The sequence below is a fragment of the Monodon monoceros genome, unplaced genomic scaffold (genome assembly GCF_005190385.1).
Source record: "Monodon monoceros isolate NGI ecotype Baffin Bay Population unplaced genomic scaffold, NGI_Narwhal_1 Super_Scaffold_4, whole genome shotgun sequence".
Lineage (NCBI taxonomy): Eukaryota > Metazoa > Chordata > Mammalia > Artiodactyla > Monodontidae > Monodon > Monodon monoceros.
This window is the reverse complement of record NW_021703781.1, coordinates 25207527-25233020: the sequence shown is the minus strand read 5'-3', so window position 1 is coordinate 25233020 and position 25494 is coordinate 25207527. Positions and strand designations below refer to the sequence as shown.

The 25494-nt window shown below is 47.2% G+C and overlaps 1 protein-coding gene across 1 annotated transcript in view; it reads right to left on the bottom strand.

The window, feature by feature from the left end:
* Positions 1-21995, bottom strand: part of LRMDA (leucine rich melanocyte differentiation associated) — a 1104744-nt gene extending 1082749 nt beyond the window's left edge. The window contains exons 1-2 of the mRNA XM_029245743.1: positions 21494-21995; positions 15481-15581 (exon numbers count right to left, since the gene is read on the bottom strand). Of these exons, the coding sequence (XP_029101576.1) occupies positions 15481-15581; positions 21494-21523 (131 nt within the window). The 5' untranslated portion in view covers positions 21524-21995. The remainder of the gene's footprint in view (positions 1-15480; positions 15582-21493) is intronic.
* Positions 21996-25494: the final 3499 nt, after the last annotated feature.

The window sequence follows — 25494 nt, the reverse complement described above, 5'->3', positions numbered from 1 at the left end:
ATCAGGTCATTATGTTGTACATCGTGGCCTAACGCAATGTTATGTATCAATCACATGTCAATAAAACCGGGAAAAATGCATCAGTTATGTAGTGTTTAGCGATTTACAGAGCATCTGCATCCAAATAACCTATCTCCTGTGCAACCCAGAGACACGCTGAGGAGAAAAGGGGACAATATGCTTTGCCTGTAACTGATAAGAAAACAGACTCACGCCTCCTGAAGGGCTGTGTCCAGATTAACAGCAGCAGCAATAGGACTCACACCTGAGATGGATCCAAAAGCAGTAGTGGAGGCCCAGCCCCCAGGGGCCCCTTATTAACAGCAGAGGGAGTTTGTTCTATTTTTGTTCTTGTTTATCTTCCTAAAGGAACAGGACAAGTTAACCCAACCTAATTTTCTACAGACTTCTAAACTACTAGTGTTTGATGCAAAGATTCACTGCCTGCAGTTCCTATCTCCCCTGAAATATGATAAGGTCAAATATAAGTTTGGGAAGAAAAACCAGCAACAACCTTGACGGGGGGCGGGGGGAGAGTTGTCCGCCGTTCATGGGCCTGGAAGACAATTTTGCTCTTCCCTGACACTTAGTTACCAACCTACACTAGTTCAGCAAGATCTCAAGGACAACAATCAGTTGGAATTGTGGGAAACACAACGGAATCCGAGGGGAGGGCCGAGGAGGTAGGCTTCGTGGTTGCACAAAACTGCACTTAGACCTTGGCTCCCCCACAACCAGCTGTGTACCCTGGGAGAAGTCCCTTAAACTCGGCACACTTTCATTTCCCAGCTTTAAACTGTGAAGAACACCTAGCTTGCCATAAGGCCTTAAGAAGGTAATCAGAAGAAGCTGATGGATGAATGGTAGTTACTGCTTCCTTTTAAGACTAGTATCATGCTTTTAAACATCCACTGTAGCAAGTGAGGAATTCCAAGATTAGATAGCGTCTTCCAATAGCGGGGGACCTACCATGTGCACAACCGTGCTCTGGGCACCCCTGAATGAGAAGATGTTGACTCATCCTGGAAAAGCTTACATTCCATGGAGAGGCAAAGTTACAGCAAGGACCCCAGGGCATTCACAGAACCAGTAGCGTGCAAGTTCTCCCAGGGGAGAATGCACCCCAAATGCCAGCGCTGCACAAACACAGAGATGTGGAAAAGCAATAATAAATATAATTTCTGAAAGATGAAATTTCAAGCTTCGGTTCCTCCCCTTCTGAATGAGCTGCAGGGCCGTGCCCGGTGCTAAGCAGCCCCGCACTCGTAGCAGCAGTCTAGAAGAACTCCATTAACCATGACCCTTCTAACAGGGTAATTGCCACGTATGCATGTCAGGGCTGACACTCGGGCCCTGCTCAGCCAGGGAATGGGCTGCCCTCCACCAGCTGGAGGTGGCGTGTCCCCGCCACATGCCTTTCACTGCAGGGTGAAGGTTTGACGGGGAGAAGCCAAACCTCCCCGGAGTCCTGACTTGAATGGCCTCCCCCAAGACTCTGGCCTGAGCAGCCTCCCTCCCTACCCAGCTTCTCCATCCCAGGACCACCTCCACGCTGCACAGCACAGGCGTCTGTGTCTGTGTGTGAGAGGAGGAACTTACCCTACTCTCCCATTCCTCTCCTCCTGGACTCCCACAAACTCCTGAGGGCACACAGATCAGGGTCTCCCCATCTCCACTCAGGACAAGCCTGGCCCCAAAGCCCCAACACTGTGCAAGCTATCTACCCAGCCCAGAAATCTTGAACCAGTGTGGCAAACTCTGCTCTCTTTTCAGAGTGGCCCAAGCCCGTCTTTTTCATGACATTTCCTCTGAAGAAGTCCCCCTTCCTGAGACCTTCGGGGGCATAAGAACTGAGAGCATGACCCTGGCACTTAACTGAACTGTGCTGTCCTGTGGATATCCTGGGAGACCTGTCTGGGACCAACCCCAGGGCTCACCTGGGTCAAGTTAACTGCTCAGCCTGGCTGGCTGGGACCCTTCCTCTCCACATGTGGCTCCCCAAAGCTGCTCTCTAACTCAAATCAAGCTTCCAGACAGTGGATGGAATAACTATGCTTCCCAATACTCAGCCATAAAAAGAAACAAGATTGAGTTATTTGTCGTGAGGTGGATGGACCTAGAGTCTGTCATACAGAGTGAAGTAAGTCAGAAAGAGAAAAACAAATACCGCATGCTAACACATATATATGGAATCTAAGAAAAAAAATGTCATGAAGAACCTAGGGGTAAGACGGGAATAAAGACACAGACCTACTAGAGAATGGACTTGAGGATGTGGGGAGGGGGAAGGGGAAGCTGTGACAAAGAGAGACAGTGGAATGGACATATATACACTACCAAACGTAAAATAGATAGCTAGTGGGAAGCAGCCGCACAGCACAGGCAGATCACCTAGGTGGTTTGTGACCACCTAGAGGGGTGGGATGGGGAGGGTGGGAGGGAGGGAGACGCAAGAGGGAAGAGATATGGGAACATGTGTATATGTACGGCTGATTCACTTTGCTATGGAGCAGAAACTAACACACCATTGTAAAGCAATTATACTCCAATAAAGATATTTTTTAAAAAAAGGCAAGAACCACAAAATTCTCAAAGTTGCTGGTAGATTTGGCTGCGGCCCTGTATTATTCTAATAATTTCACCTGAATTAGCCTTATCTCCACATTAAGCATACAAGCTTTTGCAAAGGGGTATATGTCACATCTCTAAGTTCCAGGTACTGGGGAACCTAGTATGCACTGAATATTTATGTATCTATAATGAACAAGAAGGGACTTCCCAAGAACAATGATACAAGTCCTCAGCCCTTGCAGACAGCTCTGGGGAACCCTGCTATCCTAAGCAGTCCCCACCTCCACTCAGTTGCACGATAATCTAGGTCATGGCCATATGAGGTGGTTTCTCAAAGACCTTGGAAACCACCTGGCCCTAAAGTGCATCCATGGAGGGTGCACATGGTTGTACACGGCAGCTAGAAAGCCCAACTGCAACCCTGCAGGCATTCTCCAAAACATGTCATCCCAGGCCTGACTTCCACCCACCAGCTGAAGAGGAAGAAGATAAGAAAAACCTTCAACTCTATGGTTAAATTTACCCCTACAGTCATTCTTCCGGGGTTTCACATCACAGGCTGCAACAAATGCAGTGCTCCTCAGAGGCAGGACACTGGACAGAATTGACCTCCGGGAGTTACTGGCAGCCTCCGTTCTATACCCCAGGTCAGGCTGATTTTGCCCACCAGGGCCCAGCCTCCAAGAACAGAATTCAGGGTACTGGTTTGCTACAACCAGTTATACAACTGGAAGGATGGTTATCCTTCTGTGATTTTAGTCCAGCTCAGGCATCTGAGGAAGAATTCACAAGAGCCAACCAGGACAGACCCATGATTCAACTGTGAGCACAGATGAAGACAGCCTGCCCTCTCAGGCTCACCCTCAGGGTCCTGATCACCCACTGCTCTTGGGGGGTTTTGAATCCTGAGGAGGTGAGCTACCACAGTGATGCACTTAGAAAGGACAGGGAATTCATTCTGAAAAAATAAGTCCCTGAAATAAAATGCACACTCCACCAGGCAATTCCAATGCACCCCCCAAGACTGATGGGCAAGTGGGCGAGTGCCCGTCATCCAGCTTTTCAGAAGGTGGACGGACAAAGGCTCTTAACGAACTCCACACCCTCTCGCTTCCTGCTCCACCAACTCCACAAAAATGCATTTTAGTAGATGCAATCATCAGAGCTGCTGCTGAACAAATATAAAAAGTAATTCGAATTTGAGGAACAAAGCACCTCAAAACTCATATATTTAAACAGCTATATGGGTGTCTGTCTCAGTGAAACAGAAGAGAGTCTTGGGAAAAATGGAGACTTTGCAAACAGCATTCTGTTTTCTGTTTGAAAAGAATTCATCTAAATTATGCCCCGTGCTGTTATTTCTTTAGTAGTACAAGGGCAAAATAAAGCTAGCTCCAATTAGGGTGACTTTAATTGTAAAATAATAAAAATGAAAAGAGGCTTCCTTTGCCATCATCCTATGTTCTCACCGACTGACATCTGCTCTACATCTGAGCGCCATTCAGGAGAAAAGACAGGGTCTAAAAACCAGCAGGTGAGCAGAGACTACAGACAGCAGCAATACTACAAACGCCACATTTTGACAGTGGTCAACAGCAAAAAGGTTTTTCTTCACACATTTTCTCTTGGCCCACGCCCCTCACTGCCTCTCACAAGTGCTCACAGCTCTCTCTGGAGGTATATGATACCTGGAATTTATCTATTTTTGGAAAACAAAGCTACACATAGAAATCATGGACTCCTCTTTGACCCGTAACAAACTAAATCAGGCTTGAGTTCCAAGCATCATTCCCCACCCCCCCTCCAACTATGAAAGTCTTTTCCGCTCAGAAGGTCCATGCATTTACTAAAATAATTTGAGACTTCATCAGAAAGGCCATTATGCCTGCAAACTCTAAATAATTTAAATGATTCCTTGTATATAAATATTTCATATCAGAACTTGATTTCCAAATGCAGCACACATGAAGAATGACCACGCTAAGCAGTGGCTGAGTACATCCTGGTGTTCCAAAATACAGGCAGTATCTTACTGCAACAGAAAGACTGAATTCCACACAAGGTTATGCACGGTTATATGTACCACCTACATACAAATAAAACTGCAGCCTCTGACTCCCGCTCCTATCAGACTAGGAACTTATCCAGTGGAATCTTCAAGAAAAGCCAAGGAAAAGGCTTTGAAACAAATTTCTAATTTGTTAAACTGCTTCATTTTCAGGGGATTAACTGGGGCTTTGATAAGGTTAGAACTGATCCTGAATACTTTAACTGCCATGTCCTGAAAGCACTCAATTTTAACCTTGGGTGAGACCAGGGTAAGATTTTAAGCTCTCCAACCTTTAAAAAGCTCTGGCCACTAGCCTCATCCTGTGTCAATAGGCAGAGGGAAAAAAAAATCCTGTTTCTAAAAGTTGTAAGAAAAAGAACAAACAGGGTTGAGATGCGACCCCAAGCCTGAAAACATGCACAGGTTTTCCCTGAGCGGCATGAACAGCAGTCATGTTAAAAGCGGTGAACAAAGAACAGAGATGCACGATCAACACCACTAACCAAGGCTCCAGGCAGCACAGAATAAACCAGCTCGAAACACATGGGCACTGAGACCCCACAGCAACTTTCCAGGCAGCCTCAGGAGTGCGACAGCCCAGGAGCCTGGGCAGCCTTGAAGTGTGGCAAAGAGAGGGTGGGTCCTCACTGGAGCCCCTCCCCTGCCCTCTGCAGCAACCCTGGCCGCTCCTTTCCTCTGTCTCTTCCCAGAGTACCCAGGGAAGAAGGCGTAACAAGATCAAGTGGGGCTAGAACCAAGTAAAATACATCCACTTCTCACCCCAAGCCAGCGGCACATATAACCCCCAAATGTACCATCCAGGAAAGCACCTCCTAGCTGATGGAGACGATCTCTCTCTCTCTCTCTCTCAAACTTACTTTTACCAGGACAATAGCCGAGAAGACAACATAACTCCTCAAGCCTTAGCAAAAGCTAAATCCTGCCTTTCTTCAGCTGCAGCATTCAGCTTGATGTAGTTCAATTAACAAAATGTCCCCTTGACATTTAAATTCTCTTTTTCTTTCCTTTTTTCCTTCTTGTAAGCAGAGTGGGGGGTGATGCGTAATAATATGTCAAAGACAAAGCAACTTCAAAACAAAATCAGTTACTTGTAAACAATCCTTGTGGGGATGTTTCGCCCCTCCCCTCCCCCTCCCCAAGAAAAACAGCCCTGCCAGTTGTAATAGAAAGCGAAGTAAAGATAAATCAATTAGCTTGCTAATTTCTCCCATCTCATTTATTTAGCTCTGCACTGTATTTGTCGTAATTGACTACAATTATGTTAATTACTAACTCCAGTATAATTACTATATTTATTGTCATTGAGCAGGCGATGTACCCACAGCAAAACTGGCATTTGTCGGGCATCAAGAAAGCAAACTGTCGAGAGGTGATTCTCGGCAAACTGGCGGATGTGGCTTCGGCAAATGAAAGGGCAAAAGAGATTTCATGCAATGTTAGTTTGAAAGCACCGGTTCATTAAGGATATTAATTTTCTGATAACTACACATTTAAGCGTGACACACTCGTGCCGTATCTACAGGATTTCGCAATTATTAATGCGTGACAGTTTCAAATGCTAAGTGAATCAATTAAACAGCAGCATTCACAATTTGAGAAGAGATAACTGCTTCATAACTACCTAAGACTACAATTTTCACATGACAAAAAAGAGCCATTGAGGCGCCTTCAAAACCTGACAGGTCAAGAAAGAAGTTTGAAACAAAAGCACCTTACAACCATCATCTCTCCTCTTTACTTGTCAGATCAACTTTGCTAGTGTCTCCCCAGAAACGGCATCACATGCCAGCTGCCACAAGGTGATTTTTCATGTCTTGTCAAAGAAATCTTTTATTCTATTTGCTCTGCATTAACATGTTACATTTATTGATCAAGGGCCTGTTCCGCAGCCACAGCAGGGCACTGAGCTCTCCATGCCTACGGGGCTTTGATGTCCCGGTGACATTCGAGCCCGAATAATGCACATACTAAATGGATTTAATGCAGAAATGTGTTTGGGTCTGACAGTTACATTAATAATAGCCCCTCACACTGATAAATATGCAATTGCTACTATTAAGAGTTACCCAATTATGGGGAAAATATTTCTCTACCTTATAAATAAATCCATCAGGGGAAAAAAAAAGTTTTAACAATGGTGCATTTTTTAAAAACAGTTCTCCAGCTGCAGAAACTAGGCGGTATGGGGGTTAACACCCCCTCTCCCACCCTCCTCTCCTATTGTTTTTACTAAGTCTTGCTTTATCTCAAAAATGGTTCTGGGAATTTTTTAAAAAGAAAAAAGCTCTTTTGTCGGTCTTCCCTGCTATACCCGTCTCTTATTTCTTCAGAACCAGAGAAAAAGCAGACACCCAAGAGACTGAAAAATTGGGTCCTGTATAAACTCAGAGAGGAGCTTAGGGGAGGTGGTGCAAAGGTGGGGGGCACGTAGCTGATCCCCATAATGATGGGTCTGGAGGAGGGGGTATCTTTTTTTCTTTAAACTCTAAAAGGAAACCTGAGCATGTGTGTGTATGTCTCCTCCTCATTTAAAATCCTAAGTGACCTTGTGCTGTGGCAGTGATGAGGGTGTGAGTGCAAAGGGGAAGAGAAAGCAGCTGGGACAGGAGAGAGCTTTTATTACGAAAGTCTCGGCCAGGGAGAATTCATAGTTACTACATCCCTGCAATTAAACAGACACCCAGCAAAATACATAATCACTCCCCTTTCATCATAAAGGGGCAGGGAACAGCTGAAATCACCAGCACAGCAGTCCCCAAGGAGACAAGAGGAAAGAGGCTTTTCACATGGTGGGCGTGTGCACGCTAGTGAGTACATGTCCAAGTACAGACACAGGCATGGACATGGACACACACACACACACACACACACACACACACACACTCTTCTTTTCCCTCCAGAATCAAAAGTCATGCATGCAGTCATCCGTCTCAAGGTTCCCCATTCTGAGGCTGGGACAGTAGAGCCATGGCAAATGCTGAGCCATTTCTTGCCCTGACAGTAACCATCTGAGCCATGCCTCATAACCCAGAGGAGGCAATAAAAGCAGAGGAGGTGGTTTCTGGGAACCCCCAACTCCCAGCTGGCCCAGGCTTCACAAGGTCACCAAACTTTGCAAATCAGGAAGGTGTGGGAGAAACTGGAGAGAGGACACCCCTGAGGCTTCTATGGCCTCCAACTTGGAGCTGCAGGATCCACTCTGACCCAGCTTCCGTGAATTCCACAGGCTGCTCATGATTTTATATAACAAACTCCCCTTACCCCCAAGGAAATATAGGCTTGGAAATGACCGCCCATCTTCTTGCACAAAGAAAGCAATGATTTATACCATGAGAAGCAGTCTAGAGTAACTGCAAAGCTGAAGTCAAACCACCAGGGCCATTTAATCCCAGCATTTAACCATCATTGTGATCTGGGGGAGATTTCTACCCCTATCTGGGCCTCAGTGGCTACGTTGTAAAATACTATTCGAAGGACTGAATGAGCTAACACCTGGTAGGTGTTCTGCCCAGCCTTTGCATGTAGCAAGTGCCCTATAATATTGCTCATTAATAAGGAAAAAAAACATGGTGTCTAATGTCACTTGTTTGACCCCTTGTCCCTGGGCTCCTTTGCAGGGCCGAGCAAGTCACCTCTGGGTACTTATCTGCAAGGCTGCTTTACTTCATCACAGAGCCAGTCCCAAGCTCTCTCCTACAGGTCTCAGAGGTCTTCCTCAGGGTGCAGCTGGCGTGGGGGAGGGAGGGTTCTTTGGTCTAAAGCTGTCCCATGCCCTACAAGACATTTAGCACCCCAGGCCTCACCCACTAAATGCTAGTCGAGTCCCCACCGCCATCACTGTGATAGAACTTCATGGTTTAGAAGACAGGAGGCCAGTGAGTAGAGAGTCTGAACGGGTGAAACTCGCCTGTCTCTCCCCCGATTCCCGAAAATCACCCCTGCTTCCAACAGCCACCCTGACAACAGAGAGCATCACCACCGCATGTGCAATGACCTCAGAGCGGAGAGCAGGGCAGGGGGAGAGGGTAGAGCGGGGGGCCCAAGCTCCAAACAGCTCAGAGAGAGAAACGTTACAAAAACAGGAAAATTAAACCGAAGGCTCTGAAGGACATAAATGGGTGAGATGAGAAATAAAAGGCATTACTGAACAAGTGTACGAATTTCTCATCCTGCAGTCAACACTGTAGGAAATATGGAGACAAGGTTTATGAAAGCCCTTTCTAAACCACACTGCGAGCCATAGGGAACATCACCATTTATGAGAAAGCTGAACCTCAGGAAAGCCCCAGAGTCTCTCAGTCAACTCGCTCCAAAGGCCCACCTCTTCCCCAGCTCAGTCTTATACTCTGTGGCTCAATACCCTATTTTCTGGCCAAAGGGTAGAAATCCATGAAGTCAGGACATTCTTGGGGGAGGGAGGCAGCAAAGTACCACATAAACCTCACTCGCAGTGGCTTCCTACCTGCTCCCTTGGGTCATCTTCCTTCCCTCCCTTCCTGTTTTCCTTTAAACTGTTTTTGGTGGTTCTACAGTCACAAAGGTCACTCTAGAAAGGGTCATAAGTCAAGGAAATCAAAGTCTTGCTATCAAGACATCAAATATTACCTGCCAGGTCATTGTCCACTTCACCCTTTGACTGTATGTTCTGCTGGTAGCCGGAGACACTAGAATGGCCAATAATATTCTTGGAACAAAAAAGGTGCTTTTCATAGCATTGCCCAGATCAGAGAGAACACTGCTTCCAACGTACGTAGACCCTCACCTCCTTGAATCACTCAGGGCTTATCAAGGCCCTAGAACTACTGTGAAAATTCACTAACAGTTTCTCTTCCTAAAGCCTATCTTTCCCATCATCATCTCTTCCTCTCAAGTCTCACAAACATGATGAGGTCTGTTGCCAACCCAAAGCCAACATCAGTGAGCTCCCCAAGTAAGACCACTACATTTGGGTTTTGAAAACAAGTATGAACAAGGCCCCTGACTGCAAAGAAACGGTTTGATGAAGACCCAACACCAACAGAACATGCCCTTCGAGCTGTTCTCCTAAGAGTCTAGGCGGGGAGTTCTCTCTCTTACTCATTCCTACCGTGATATGAACAAAGGAACGCTCCCAGTCGGGAAGGATGAAAAAATGTGAGCAAGGTGAGTGGGCTTTAGCCTATGCAATGTCAGACAGTTGGAAAACCAAGGTATTTGTACCAGTTAGAATAGGCTAGGTTACACTGCATTAAATAACCTCACGTCTTGTAACACAAATTTCTCGTTTACAATCTATATCCAACATACGTCAGCAAGGGGTTCCGGTCATTTATGGTCAGAACCCAAGACTGATGATCATAGCAAGCAGAAGAGAAAGTGGCAAATCATGCACTGGCTCTTAAAGTTTCTGCCACTGGTTATACCAAAGGGTGCAAAGATGTGCAAACATACCATATGCTTAAAGAGGAAATTTGAATGTTTGTGAGGAACCCCAATGACGACCAGAGAGTGAAATGGCCCTATGGAGGGCCCCTAAGAGTTGGCTTTTAGCCTCACTAGCGCCATGTTTAAGCACTAACCATAGCTCTGCTTACTCAAGACCTATTACGTGCCAGGTAATTTGTTAGGCACTTTACACACAGTTACACACTCAGTTTTTTGTTTTTTGTTGTTTTTTTTTTTTTTACACTCAGCATTTTTGTAATTAGCCCAAGGCCAGTTAAACAACTGGTGAGTGACAGTCCTAAGATTTCAAGCCAGGGTGGCCTAACCCCAAAGCCTTGGCTCCTTTCATTACACTGCCCATCTTCCCAACTGAGCAGCAAGCTAACAGGCCCAGTTTTGTCCAGCATTAGTAACAGGCATAGACATGGTGGTATGTCCATCCTCGAAGATTTGACAGTGTACCAGTTGTCCACCTCATTCCCTGGCAGGGAGGACAGAGCCACCCTTTCTCTGCTGGAGCTGCCCAAACTCCCCAGCCCATCACTGTCATCCTGGACAAAGCCAGAGAAGCAGCAAGCTCCCACCTAAGAAAGTTTCTCCTAAGCAATTCTCCCATCCAGTACATTTATCAGAGAGATGCTAAGTAAGATACAACTGCCAATGATTTTTAAAACGTAAGCTTCCTGTTGCCATAGATCAATTAAGCCCTCTCAATTTTATTGCAAGATTGACACAGACGTGCTTACCACCGTGTGCCACGGGAGCTCTGCTCTGCCCGCTGTGTTCACAGGTTCAGCAGGCAACCCACCCAACCCACTCAAGGCCCTTGGGGGAGAGAAACGGGCCACCAGAGAGAACACTGCCCTTTCCCAGTCAGGGGAGAAGGAAGATGAAAGCTGGAACAACTCATTACCGAGATCTCTTTGGCTCAGTCAAGGAACCAGAGGACTCTCTGTACTGATCACAGAAGTAAAGGAAAATACGAAAACCTCAAAAACGAGTTCAAGTAAGAGTTTGGGACAATGGATATTCAAATACTCCTGGTAGCAGAAATCGGTATAACCTCTCTTTAAGGCAATCTGCCATCTGTATCAAGGCCCTCTGACAATTCCATTTCCAGGAATTTGCCCCAAACAACTAATCAGAGACATTCATCAATGAGTATTACAAGGCCATTTATAATAGAGATATTTATAACAGTAAAAATCTGGAAACAATCTAAATGTCCAACATTAAGAAATAAGAAACCATTAAAAACTGTAATGCAGTATTTATTGAGATGGGAATATGCTTCCAACACAATGTAAGCAACAGCATCATTTTAAAAATATTTGGCATTATGAAAGACTCCAAGACAATAAAATGTTAACAATGGTGATTCCTGGGTGGTAAGATTATCAGTGAAAATTTGAGAGAAAGAGGGTTTCTGTCATACCTTTCTGTGTTTTTCAAGATTTCTAAATTGATCATTGTTGGTTTCATCATTTACAAGACTGTCTTCAAAAAATAAAATCTAAAGTACAATGTCATGCAGATGTAAACATTGGATTCATGATCATTAATGCATCTAAGTTTACGGGACAAAACTTCACTCATCTTGGCTGTTACCTACCTAATATGCCCATTAAAGGGGGGATGGCAGGACCCTACACCTGAGAATCATGTCCAGAGAGCTGGTCCCAGTTCAGTCATTGCAGTTCACCTGGTTTTCATCATAACAGAAAGAATGAGGTCTGGGCTGAGAGAGCAGGTAAGGAATGTTTGAGTCTTTTAAGGGAGCCAGAAATTTTATTTGGACCTTTTGTCTTGCTTCCCTTTCCAACCCGACAGAGAACATACTGCCCAGGGACTTTAATTCCCTCCAGGACAGAGTCATAGAAGCAAGACAGTCTCAATTTCCACGACTTTCTGCATAGTTTACTACTGGACAACCCAACTGAGGTAGAGATGGAGTCACCATAGTTAACGCAGGAGACAAGACCCTAAGGTGTAACAGAAAGAAAAAATAAAAGTTCAGAGCTTTTAAACCCATAACCACACTCCCCTCCAGCATGAACAGGTGGCCATAGAGACCATCAGCAGAAACATCACTTTCATGAATGAAATTAACAACGATGATGGGCTATGAATTAATAGACAACAGAGAAGGATGACCCTATCACAAGTGGTTAACTGAAGCCTGGTGCCTCCGTTTTAACTAACATCTTGGCAAGAATATAAATCTGGCCACATGAGAAATTCTCATGTTAGTATAAGCATGGAATATCTCTGGAGGATGACAGAAATCAACTACCAGTAGTTAGCAGTGCAGATGGGAACCAGGAGGCAAAAGGACCTACATGTAAAGGACACTTTCTTTTCACTGGCTGCATGTTTGCTCCTCCTAAAGACTGTGCCATGTGAACGTATTAAATATTTTGAAACGAATAAACAGAACTCCTTGCCTAAAACCAAGCTGTACTGTAAAGCACAAACAGACTGCAGCTGATTCTGTGATTTATGAGATTAGCAAAATTTGTATTAGTGGCTCTCATCCATTTAAGGCAATACCCGGATATGACTCTTTGGATGAGAAAAGGAAGCCTGCAGAGATGCTCTATAAAAAGGAGGGGAGGGGTGATTCTTCTGAATATAACAGAGTAATAAGAATTTTGTGTTTCTGAGGGCAGCTCTGGAAAGAAGATAAGTGACATAGGAAAGCCGAGAAAGTGGCTGAGAAAGAGGGGCACCTGGTCACATGCAGGAGACCTGATCCTAATGAGAGGAATCGCCAGGAAGAAGGTCTCTAGGGCAAGGCGGTACCCAGAAGATTTCTAGGAACAATGCTACCCCAATGTGTCTCCTGCTGCGTCCAACAATTACCACCCTATCGCCCCCAGCACACTTTGAACTGGCATAATACACAGTAACATTGTGTTCGGCTTCAGAGAGATGAAGGGGGTGTCCCAAGTGGGGCCAGACAGGCTGCCAACAGGGAGAACAGCAGATAGAGCAGAGAGAGTTAGAACAGGGAGCTATGGTGAATCCAGGTGGAGAGCAAATACAGGGTGATATGCTCCCCCAAATTCCATGGAAATAGTAAGGCAGGGCTGGGAAGAAACCTTCTACAGAAGGTGGGATGGGGATTCACAGTATTTCCTTTGTGTATGATGATCCCTGCAGCCTGGTGGGCTAGTGACATCTGTCACATTCCCATCTATTTGAAAGGTAAGTTTATTATCTTCCTCTTCCCTTCTCCTCCTTCTCTCCCCTCCCCCATTTTTTTTTTTTTTTTTTAAGAGAAATTAGTTAAGCATCTAAGTCGTCTTTGAATATCTATCCAGCTGGAGGTAGAGACCAGGGCCCGAGTAAGCTTGCATCTTCCTCTGACACCCAAGATAAATAGTGCCACCTCCATTTGCCCCCGAGTTAGCTTAATAAGACCATCAAAGATGAGCCAATCCCAACATAACCATGTCAAGCCAGGGTTACTTTTCTCCACTGTGGTCTGTAACACCTTCTGACTTTATAAGTCCTAATATAAACCCTTCCATTAGACTTCATCCCTGCCCCAACGCAGCTATAACCCACACACTGACCACAACAGGGGTAAGAACAGGTTCCTAACCAGAAGGGATCACTCCTCAAACTCAACACTTACAGAAATCTATCTCCTCAACAGCAACAAAAATTAATAAAAATCTTAACTCCTCTCCCTCTGAATTTATTCCACCAACCTCCTTCTCACAAAATGTTCCTGCCTCCAGGACCCGTCATTTCCTGTGATAAATCCTTTTAGATCCAGCCCCTCAGAGCCAAGAGCCCCTTCTCGCCACCAAGCTCGCTCGGCACACACACACCTCCCAGGATTCCAGCCCCTTCTTTGCCAAAGGGAGGCAAGGCCCGGAGCATGACAAAGACGGCTGTTTCCTCAGAGCTGGCAGCCCAGTCCCATGACCTGTGATTGCTGACACGCGCTCCCTCACAGGGCCCAGCCTCCTGAAACCCACGTCTGGGCTCCCAGTAGCAAAGCAGCCACCCCCTGAGCCACAGACCCCCAAGCCCCTGGAGGCCAGTCACATGGGAAGAACTCCTTCCGATGCCCCAAGGAACGTTTTGCCTGAGTCTGTCCTGGGGAGCTATTCAAGGGGCGCCCGTGTCTCAGGCACTGTCCAGTCCAGGTTGTGTATTCTGTCCCCAATTTGGGTACAGACGAAAAACCATCCTTTGTTTCTTTACAGTCAGTGTTTGTTTGGCATCCTCTCATCACTCTATTACTTTGCAACTTTTCAGTTTCCACATCTCTCCAGAAGCACACAAACCCCTTGGGAGTCAGGGAGAGAAAGCACACAGCACCCACTCACTTGCAACACAACTCCCTGGACGCCCCTTCCCTGGAGACCATGCATCTCATCTGTGAGTTCCTGAGCACCAGCCCAAGAAGCTCTGCTGGCTTAGCTTCAACTCCCCTCTACCCTCTGGTGCCTTAAAGCCCTGAATTTTGTCCATCTTCCCTGGAATCCGTAATTCCCAAGGGTCCCGACTCAGAAGACACTCCGCAGCATGGAAGCAGGAAAGTACAGAAGCCCCGGGGTGGGATTCCAGCTCTTCACCTCTCCTTCCACCTTGAGACAGTTTGTTCCCTTCCCAGGACAGCATGGCTCTAAAGGGGACACTTAGGAAAAACCTCTGTGTGGAACCACCTCGTTAGGAAAAGCCACCACCCAGATCCCTGCCCATTTGTCCCACCGATACCTGCTTTCCAAGAACCTCCTAGCTCCCTCCCCGAAGCCCCCAAGCCAGTCGCAATTCAAAATCTTTTAGGAAGAAATGAAACAACTGTCTGTTTTCTCCATTGGAATAATACAGACGATCACACTTACCTTCTCTGCCAAGTTTGGAACAGTTGTTCAAGTTTCCCTCCCACCTACCCCATGCCAACAGTGTTGGAATTACTTTGAAATACCATCTGGGAGAAATCATCATTGCAAATATTTAAAGTTCCAATTCATAAAAAGGCAAAGACTCCATCACACAAAAACACTCTACCTGGGATTTGGCAAATCTTTGGGCGATGGAGTTATCCAGGAAAGCATTCCTCAACACCCCCAAAGCACTTGTTGGCTCTACCTCACTTTCTCCCCAAGAGTAGTCTAACTCGTCTGCACGGACATCAGTGAGAAATTAAAAGAACAAAGTGACGCTGACGGCCCTCTTGTGACACATGTGAGATGCTAAGCTTGCTGCTTTTTCACCGGCGCAAAGAGGGGAGCAGAGAACCATGTGAAGCAGAGTCAAACCTTCGGGGTGCGGTTCCACAGGTCTCACAGCCCTGTACCCTATGCAGAGCTGGGATGTCTGACTTTTATCTGCAGGCCGTTACCAGGGGGACTGGGCCTCCCAGGCCTGGTCTGTGTCTTGTGAAGGTTACATACCTCAGAAGGTTAAAGCTCAGATCAAGCCTCTTTGCAAAATGTCCACAGTCCCTGCCGAGGTGCTCTGGAATCTCTCTGCAGTCCTGGCCTATGTAGGATACCTGGAAATTAAATGGAACAGAAACAATTGTGGCCAACGGAAATCACCCAGCTGCTCACAACCCTGCGTCACTGATCCGATGATTGCTTCCGCAACTTGAAACACACGCTTCACACACGAGAAGCCCCACGTGTGGCTGTTTTCCTGATCAAATCAGCTTTGGGGGCTTCAGGGACTCTGCCAACAGCTCCCCTTTGCTGGTACACTTAGCATGATGGAGACTAATCCCAGCACAATGGAAACTGGACTGAAATTGGCCTGATTCAGATGTCCCCCAAAAAAACCCAACGTCAGAGCACGCTGGTATAATCACAGCAATCAGCCTCTTGCTCAGGGGCCTTCCCAACAGCTGCCCCTCTGGCTCTCCTGCTTCCCCTCCTCTGCTCCCACCCTCCCCCAAATACCCTGCGATGCACATTACCTCATAAAAGACAGAGCAGATACACGTACCAGCATTCAACCTGCAGGGTGCTGGAACAAATAGGGTTGGACAAGAAAACCTCCCCAGACCGCCAATCCCATCCTATTTCCACCGTGTATAAAATGTCCTCCACACTCTGAACGAAGCTGGCTCAAAGGCGATGGGGCAACGATGGGTGGCCAGAGCTTCCAAGACCCTGTCCTCCAGGGATCCCTTGGCAATCAACCCCACTCTGCTTGCAGAGCTGCTCCCTCAGGCATTCTTTTACTTATTTTATTATTATTATTATTTACCTAGAGTGTGCCCAAACATTAAGAGGCTGAACTGAAATTTGATCCCAAAACTTCTGGCTGTGACAAGGTCAGAGGGCTTTCTCACTGCTCCAAGCACTGAGTTTCTGAAACTCACTTTTACAGATAGCACACTGCAGGAAGGACTGGCAACTAATTCCAAAACCAGTAAGACAAACCAGTGACCAGTTGGCCAGTGGGTCACAGTACATGACGCTTTCCCACTAAAGGACCCTACCTTCAATTGCTCGGCAGAAATTCGTGGCTGTAGCCTTGATCCTTTCCCCCTGCAAACCCTCATTTTTCTACACGTACAGACAAGGATGTCTTGGAATTAGAGAGAGGTGTCCAGGGGGGTGGGGAAGTTATGATTCCTAATTGAGAACAAGAATATGGTGGCCTTCTTGCATCCTCAGGTACTGGGTTAAACTGTATGAATTACTAATATTTCGATCATTGTAGAACTACACAACAGTACTTTCATATGGCTCAATCTAATACAAGTCACGCTGCACCCTAGCACCCTCAATTTTTCAGGTCATCTCTCAACCCTGTCCTATCCAATGGGGGCCAATCGTTGACAATACAACATCGTGTATTCACGCTCCTTCGGTAACTTCATTCCTGGAGGAGACAAAGTGGGGATAAGGGACAGAAAAATAGCTGACTCCAATAAAATTATTTTGACTTAGGAAGATACAGGCTAGAAACTAAAGAGCTGTAAGTTCAATATGATAACCTCTCCCCTTTCTACACGAGACCCATCTTTCTTCAGAACTCCTTGTGTAACAAATTAAGTTCTGCTTCCAAGCAGAGATGGAAGTTATACACTAAGGAGAGACTGGAGAATCTAGGGATTTCCATCACTTAAATGTCTACTCCATCGGCAGCTTCTTCTTTATTATATGTTCACATTGGTCCCAAGGCCCAAGGCGCTCACCTGAAGACCCATCCCTTTCACCCAAAATGCACCACCATCTTGTACACATCAGAATCATTCAAGACCTCCGCTATATATGAAGCAGAGAGGCTGAGCTTTCAATGTAGGAACTGAGTTCTTTCCTCATAGGGTCATCAAGGGCTAAGTTTAGTAGGGACTCAATCAAAACCCCTCATGTTTTATACAGGGAAACTGAGACTCCAGAGGCCTGCCCACTATAACACATCTTTCTTAATGATAGAGCCTGCACCACATCTTGCACCAGGAATAAGGACTTCCAACATGCAGGCCACGGAATTCTTAAATATCCACACGTGGATGTGGATTTTCTTCATCAACAAAATCCAGTGGTGCATCTATCATCAAGTTTCGGCTTCAAAATGAGTTTTCCTAGCTGAAAGGTCTAGAGCTACCTCATGACACCGTGTGGAAGGCCCCAGAAGAGTGTCAGAGCCTGGGGAAAGAGGGACATTTGCTCCCCTTTTGCTCCTGTAGGATTCCACTTCAGAGCAAACAAACACCAAGGACAGCTATCACCATGAAGCATTCGGATCATTCACAACATGTCTAACAAGGATTCCATCAGCTTGTTTTATTCCATGGTCTTAACAGCGCAATATCCCCAGAGAACTAAACAAAGCACAACTTGCTCCTATTCCACAGAGATGAAGACCATGTCTCCAAAATTTTGTAAGAAAACCAACTTGATAACCCATCTGCACGCTTAGACCACCCTCACGGTAAACTGGAAGCTTTCTGACATGTGAGTTAAGTCAACCATGTTGAAGGGTTCAAATTGGCCGGAAAAGGCTTCAAAGCAGCAAGCAGTCACTGCCAGGCACTGCAACCAACACTCATAATGAGAGGAGAAACTTATTCAAGAAGTGCTCCTGAGTGGAAGACATGACCTCTCAGGATGTCAGGAAACTTTCTGGAGCATGGGACCACCTAACATAAAACAGGAAGCCAGAAGAGCCAGGTCAAAAATAGTTTGCATCTTCAGCAAACAAGAGAAGGGATACAGAGCTTAAGAGATCTTAAATGGCACAGAAGAGCCCATCCAAAGTGAGAAATCATTGCATTTAGTCAATTCTCTTGATGTTGAGTGAACTGAAGAACAAAGTTTCGTACTTTTAGTTTGCCTACCTTATGTAACATGCACCCCAAGACTTCTACCCTGCGTGGAATTACAGCAGAAAAGGACACCATTATCAGGGAAATGAAAACATATCAAGTTCAAGACCCTTACAGGGAGGAACACCAGACGGAAAAGTAAGAATGTCTTGGTGGGATACGCAGATGTACACACAGCCAGCTCCTCTGAGCAGAAGCTGCAGAAAATTACCAAACTGCAGAACACTGAGGGTTTCTCTTTGCAGTTGGGATGGTCTGGCTCCTGAACTTTTCCGTAGTAGTCAGACTGAGAGGAGATTATTTTAGGATGCCTGCCCCCACCCAGGGGTGAGGGATTCTTAATTTTAAGTTCACAGTACTGGAAGCTCTGTGAGAGTAGAAACAGCTCTGGGCATGAGTTTGGGTCCCTGTGCTGCTACTTACTAGCGGTATTATCTTGGATGGGTCACAATCTCATGGAGTCTGTTCCTCTTCTATAAACTAGTTAAACACGAACCACCTCCAAAGGTGTTAAGAATAATGTAACTACTAACATTTATTAAAAGCTTACCACCTAGCTCTTAACTAGTCAACCCTGATTAAACAGCCCCATGAGTCACATATTACCCTGTAAGTTAAAATTGAGGAATAGGATAAGTTAACATATTTAAAGTACACAGCCCTGTCCTGGGCACCTAGTGGCCACTGGGTAAATAGTTATTGAATCAGACCAATATCCCTGTGGCAGGGGTTTCTTATTCCAATGTCTTTCGGGTATGAGATTTCAGTACCCAAATTTCAAGTTTGCATTTATACCTGCAGTTGTATTAATGCCCCTACTTTAATTATCCTAAGCTAGTGGAAAAGGAAGATTGAGGCTTTCATACTGAATATAAATGATGCATTCAAGCCAAAAGAAGACCAAATGGAGTCAGATCCATGTTAAAAGATTTTTACAGAGAAACGTGTAGGGAGGACCACCTCATCCCTGAGTGTGTGGTGTTACAGGTCTGTGCAACTCCTCAAACCCAGGGTGATGGCCGTCAGCCTACAGCAGCACTGAAAGCAGTGACCGAGTTTCAGCAGAACATCATCCATCTCATTAAATTGTTTATCTTAATTTTACGGGTGTTACGGTTTTCATCTTTACACTTAAGCCATCCCTTTATTTGGGGCTTATAAGTCTCTAAATATGAACTTAGAAAAAGTTCTATCTGGTCTTATGTTTGTATACTTAAGCAATATTGTAATAAAAACAGTAATACTGTGGACTTCATGGCAAGTGGGGTTTCCCCCCCTTTATAAGGATCCCAAGTTTGAGAAGTACCATGTAATACACATTCAAGGTGCTATATCTTTTTTTTTTTTTTTTTTTTTTTGCGGTACGCGGGCCTCTCACTGTTGTGGCCTCTCCCGTTGCGGAGCACAGGCTCTGGACGCGCAGGCTCAGTGGCCATGGCTCACGGGCCCAGCTGCTCCGCGGCCTGTGGGATCTTCCCGGACCGGGGCACGAACCCGTGTCCCCTGCATCGGCAGGCGGACTCTCAACCACTGGCACCACCAGGGAAGCCCAAGGTGCTGTATCTTATAATGGCTGCAAGAGGGAGAATGCTAAAAAGACCCTAACCCCAAGGCCACCACTCAGATTCACTGATCTAGGAGGTTTAGAATACGGCGCACTAATGACCCAACAGCATTTTCTCCAACCTGCCTGCTCCGCTCCTTCCCTGGCAGCTCCATCTGTTTAGAACTGTCCCCAAGGGCCCAAAATGCCTCACCCACAGGTCAGTGAATGTCCTTGGGCAGTTTGGGATGTGCTAAAATCAAGGGGCGCCAAAAAAAAAAAAAATCAAGTTTGGGAAACAGGGGAAGAGAAAGGGAAAGGGAGGCACAGGAAGGCGCAGCCCCACTGCCAAGTCTTCCATGAAGCTGCAAGAAGATACACCCAGAGAACCCTGGGTCTGAAATGCAGAGACCTAGATTCTGGTGGGTCAGGGACCCTGCTTGGGCAGAGGCCCTCTCCTCCAGCCCTTCCCGCAGCAGCCTTGTTAACTCCCAGAAAGCCCCTTTTCCCTGCCTGCTAAATAAGATGCATCATTTTAACCTCCTTCCCAGGCTGGTACCTCCCTGGTCTGCTCCCTTCTGAACTCTGAGAAGGGGAAACATTCCCTTAGCCCAAAAAGTAACCTCAAAATCTAATTCTGCCTGACACTACATGCCTTAGGCAATCCAAGGGGAGAGCCTCAACACCTCAGAACCATTTCTCTAGGGTGTGCAGGGAAAGGTGGGAAGGAGGAGGGCTGGCTTAATCAGAGTTTAAAAGGGACACCTGGCTTCTCCAGCAAATAAAAGGCACCTGGTCCCCATAATGGCTGAGTCCATCCCTCCAGCAATGACTAACAACACCTAAGGCTTCAGTACAGGGCTGACAGCAAGTAAAGCTGGATGTCTATCACCTCGGGTTGAAACTGGAGTGTTGCCATTTCCCATGGACGCCTGTTAAAGAAATCAGGACCAAAATAAAACTGGAGAACTGTAGCCTTCTACCCACCTCTGATTAAGGGCCTATGGTCAGAAGCTGGAGCAAGTCTGCAGCAGAACCCCCCAACCCAGCGCCTGCAGGGATGCATCATGATTTTCACTGTCTTTCATATATTCCTTCCTCCGTGGGGTAGGGGGGGAAAAATAAAAACCCATAGCTACAATTTATATTCTACAACTGCATTGGTGTACAGACAAATATATTAAAACGTTTCTTTAACCAAGGTTCTTTTTTTTTCTTCTGGTTATGAAAGAAAACTTTTTTTGTGGGCCCGGGAAAGTACCGTGGGCTGTGCGTACTACCCACTCGGCCTGATGGAGAGCTCCGCGGGCTGGCCCCTGGTCAGTGAGCGCTGGGGCTGGAGGGGACCCTGGCGACCTGGGGGCCTCCCCCCTCCTCCCATCCAGGAGGTGTGCCAGGCGCAAAACCGAGCCTGTGCTCACCAAACTCGGGTAGGCCTGGGCATGGAGCCACTCCCCACCTGCCGACGCAGCCCCCCGCAGTGAGGCAGGGAGCCCCGTCTAACCTCGGGACGCCGCTCACCCCAGGGCTCCCTCGCCCGACCGACTGTGCCGAGGCGGGGGCGGGGTGGCCCCAGCAGACTTACTTGAGCTCCACTGACCACAAGCCCAGCCATGGCGACGGGGCAGACGCGCTGTACCGAATGCGGAGCGCGGAGCAGAAGCGCGGCGGCGGCAGGCAGCTCGGGCCGGGTATTAGTTCCGCACTGGGTGGTCAGCTGACCCGGCGGAAGCCCGAGGCGCGGGCCGGGCGTCTGAACCTCGGCTCAGCTGTGCGCCCGCCGCCAGCGCTGGGCCGGGCCTCGCGCAGGTGAGCCTCATTCAGCGCCCTGCGCGCCGCAACAGGTGCCCGCAGCGCCCGCGCCCGACTCACTGGCGAGACCGCCGGGCTTCCCCGTGCCCCGCCCCCGGGCGCCCCAGGACCCTACGGCTCAGGAAGGGTCAGGACAACGGGAATAGCAGCCCCATCTCATGCCCAGAGCCCTGGCGCGTTGGTAGGGGCGCACTGGGGGATGCAGAAGCAGGGAGGTCTCCCATCACGGGCTCCCCATCGCAGCCGTTAGCCAGGGGCGTGTGGAGAGCCAGGACTGTCCTCCATGTCACAATCCGGATTACATAACTGTCCTCAACTGCAGGGAGGAGGGGCATATTGGGAACTCCTGTCCCCAACTCTGAGGGGAAGAGGGGAGTTGAGAGATTGAAAGGACACCTGATGGGGTGGAGTTCCCATTTGCATGGGGAGCAGGAGGGAGTTTAATTTTTCTATAAATAAACCACTGGCTCAGCTAATAGCACCCCACTTGACAGGAATACGCCCTGGGAAGAAGAGCTGAATGATGTCCCCAAATTTCAGGCATCCCTTATTCTCTCTTCTCACAGGGAAATGTTAAATGTGAGGCTGGAAGTCGTCAGCTCCCCACACACAGCTTTGCCTCATTTGGAAGTGAGGGGTAGCCCCTGCTGCCTCCTGTCTGGGTGAAGTTAGGCCCAGGGGACGGGTAAATGGAAGCTCATGCCTGTTCTCAACTGAAAGGACCCTAATTTTCTCTGTATTTTTGCCTTCATACCTCCAGCACCAGGATGCACAAAGCTATCACCAGAATCCAATTCAATGTCACATTATCAGCCATCCCTTATTGCAGCTGAGAGGCAGCCCGGCCTTAACTAGCCTTTCCATCCTGCTCCCTTCATACCAATGGGTATAGGCACCATTCTAATAGAGAAGGGAAAACTGGGTCCTCACGCACCAGACTCCAGGTCTCACAGGCATTCCAGGGACCTCAACTCAGTAGGCCTATTGATGATTGTAGCTCCCCATCTCCATCAAAGGGGGTGTTCACAGGACTTTTCATTGGTCCCTGAGTCTAAACAGCACTTAGAAGGCCCTGGTTGTGCAGCTGACGGTGATGATTATGACAGTGCTTCAGCATTTTGTGGCCATCATGGTTATCTCTCAGGCCTGGTGCCAACGCACTGTAACGTGGGGGTTGACCTCTGAGGGTTGACCCGCCTGCCCTTCTCTCTGCTGGGAGGAGCGGACACAGCAAAGTGGAGCTGTAAGAACACACACTTGGCTGTGTTTACCTTGGTGGGTTCCAGGAAATGCTTGCAACAAAAGGCCCCACAGGCCAAAAAAGAAAGCTTGCCCTCCAGAGATAAGGGGGATCAAAGGGAATCTTCTGAGGCCTTCTGCCCCGGGCCAGCCCCTCAGGCTCCTCCCTCATTCTCTGCTGGATGCACCCTCTCTGAGTCCATTGTCTACTTTTGTCTGCCTTTCCTGCCTGAAAAGGAGGAAGTGATTCTCTACCCTCCCCGGGGAACTTTCCCCTTGGCCTTTCTAGATGGGCTTTGACCCGAAGGAGAGAGCATGTGGAAATAAACTGACACCTACTCAGAGATGAAACTGGAACCCCACCCCTTCCCCCTACCAGGAGGAGGGTGCTTGAGGTCATTTCACCCACACCCCTGCCTCCATACACGGCTGCGTCTTCTGAGCATAGAAGGTCTGTTCTGCAGACCCTACTATCCACCAATGACACCAAAGTGAGCAGGGATCTTTGCCACCTTTCCAAACCCCCTCACTGCTGTTCCCTTCTCTACACAGCCCCAGGGCGATCATTCTAAACGCCCGATTTGACCCTACCTGAAATCTTTCAGTGGCCTCCTCCCAATCTAATAATACAGCCCCAAATCTTGAGCCCAAAATCATCAAACTAATGTCCCTCAAGATCCTTTAAATCCCATAAACCTTTACCTTTCCTGCCTCCTTTCCTGCTTCTCCCATCCTCTGCTCACCTTTTAGTTGTTGGTTTTGCCTAGAATGCCTCCCCAACCGCTCTGGTCTCCACTAAGTGAACACATCAGGAAGGCCAGTTGACTGTAGGGAAGAGGGAATTGGGAAATCACAGAGAATAAAGTTCAGGATAGCTTAGATTAAAGTGGACTTTAGGGCTTCCCTGGTGGCGCAGTGGTTGAGAGTCCGCCTGCTGATGCAGGGGACACGGGTTCGTGCCCTGGTCCGGGAAGATCCCACATGCCATGGAGCGGCTGGGCCCATGAGCCATAGCCGCTGAGCCTGCGTGTCCTGAGCCTGTGCTCCACAGCGGGAGAGGCCACAACAGTGAGAGGCCCGCGTAGCAAAAAAAAAAAAAGTGGACTTTAATGTCAGAAATGAATATAAACTGATGATTATAGGGAGCTATTGAAAATTCTTGAGCAGAGTAAACATTTATTTTTTTTACTGAATGGAGTGGGGGAGGGCTTCTCTAGAAACAGACTGGATTCACCTCTCCCTACTCCCCTCAGCTTTGGGAAGTTAGTCTTCATGACAGAGGAACAAGGAGAAGGAAGGCAAAGGGGAGGGAGAGGAGAAGGAGAAAAAGAATCTGTATCCCTGGACCAAGGAAGATTGGAAGAGCGGGGAGGGGACATTCTTCTACCTCATCACCTTCTTGAGCAAAAAGGAAAATTTAATAGAACTAGCAAAAGGTAAAAAAGAAAGTGAGAAAGAAGGGAAATTATAAAGGAGAGAAAAAAAGAAATAGCAAAAGGTAAGTTTTTTTAGGTAACATGGGGAGAGAGCAAGCTGAGATACAGCTGGCCCAGAAGTGGGCAAATGAGTCCTTTGGAATACAAGGAGTTTACAAAAGTCAACAGGGGGAATGAGTCTTGTTGAGGTTTCTCCCTGAACACAGCTCTTCCTGCCCCTGCCCCAAGAGCACTGAGGGAAAGGGAAAGTTCATGCAGTCATCCAAGTTCTTCCTCAGTCCCCTCGCCCCATTCCTCAGCCAACAGAGAGGGAGCTGCAGGCACCCCTTGCCTTACCCCATTTATACCATAGCCCCTCTGCCCCAGCTTCCAAGGACCAGGCACTGTGCCAGGCACTGAGGGTACACATGACAGAGATATACCCTTTAGGAGAGGTTCATGCTTAGACATTTACAGTACTATGTCAACCTGAAGTGCTGTAATTGTAATCCTGTTTTCTGAAGCCAAAATTGAGACATGTAGCCCAATATGTATAGTACACTCAAGAGGACCACAGAACAGAAAGAGTTCAGATCAAACCTGGGCTGAATTCTGGAGTTCTAACATGCATATATGGAGAGTGAGAAGGCTCAACACATACAGCTAGACACTTCCTTATTGCCCTTGATGAAGAAGGCAATATTTTATTCCCACTGTCATCTTTGTTATTCTTCTTCTTCTTTGGCAGAAGAGACCTTTTCCCCTAGAGTCCTTCCTCCATCACATTCCTGGGGATAAAAAGGAAGATCCTGTTTATTTCCAATCAAGGGAGTTGATTCTGGGGTCGGCCAGAACCAGCGAAACAGGAACTGATTCCTTAAATCTTCCAACTCCGTGCATCAGCAGCTGAAAGAAAGACAGGGCCAGTTAACAAAGTTTTATTAGCATTCCTCTCTATCCTGAATTTCTGTTCAGCCTGACCTCGTTTCTTTCAGGCTCAGCCCGAGCAGGTTAAGATGGTTGCTGTAATTAATCACGCCCCAGCCCCTAGTTCAGACTCACCACATTAGATTTCAATGAAAAAAAAAAAAAAAAAAAAGCTGGATGTCTGCATACAAAA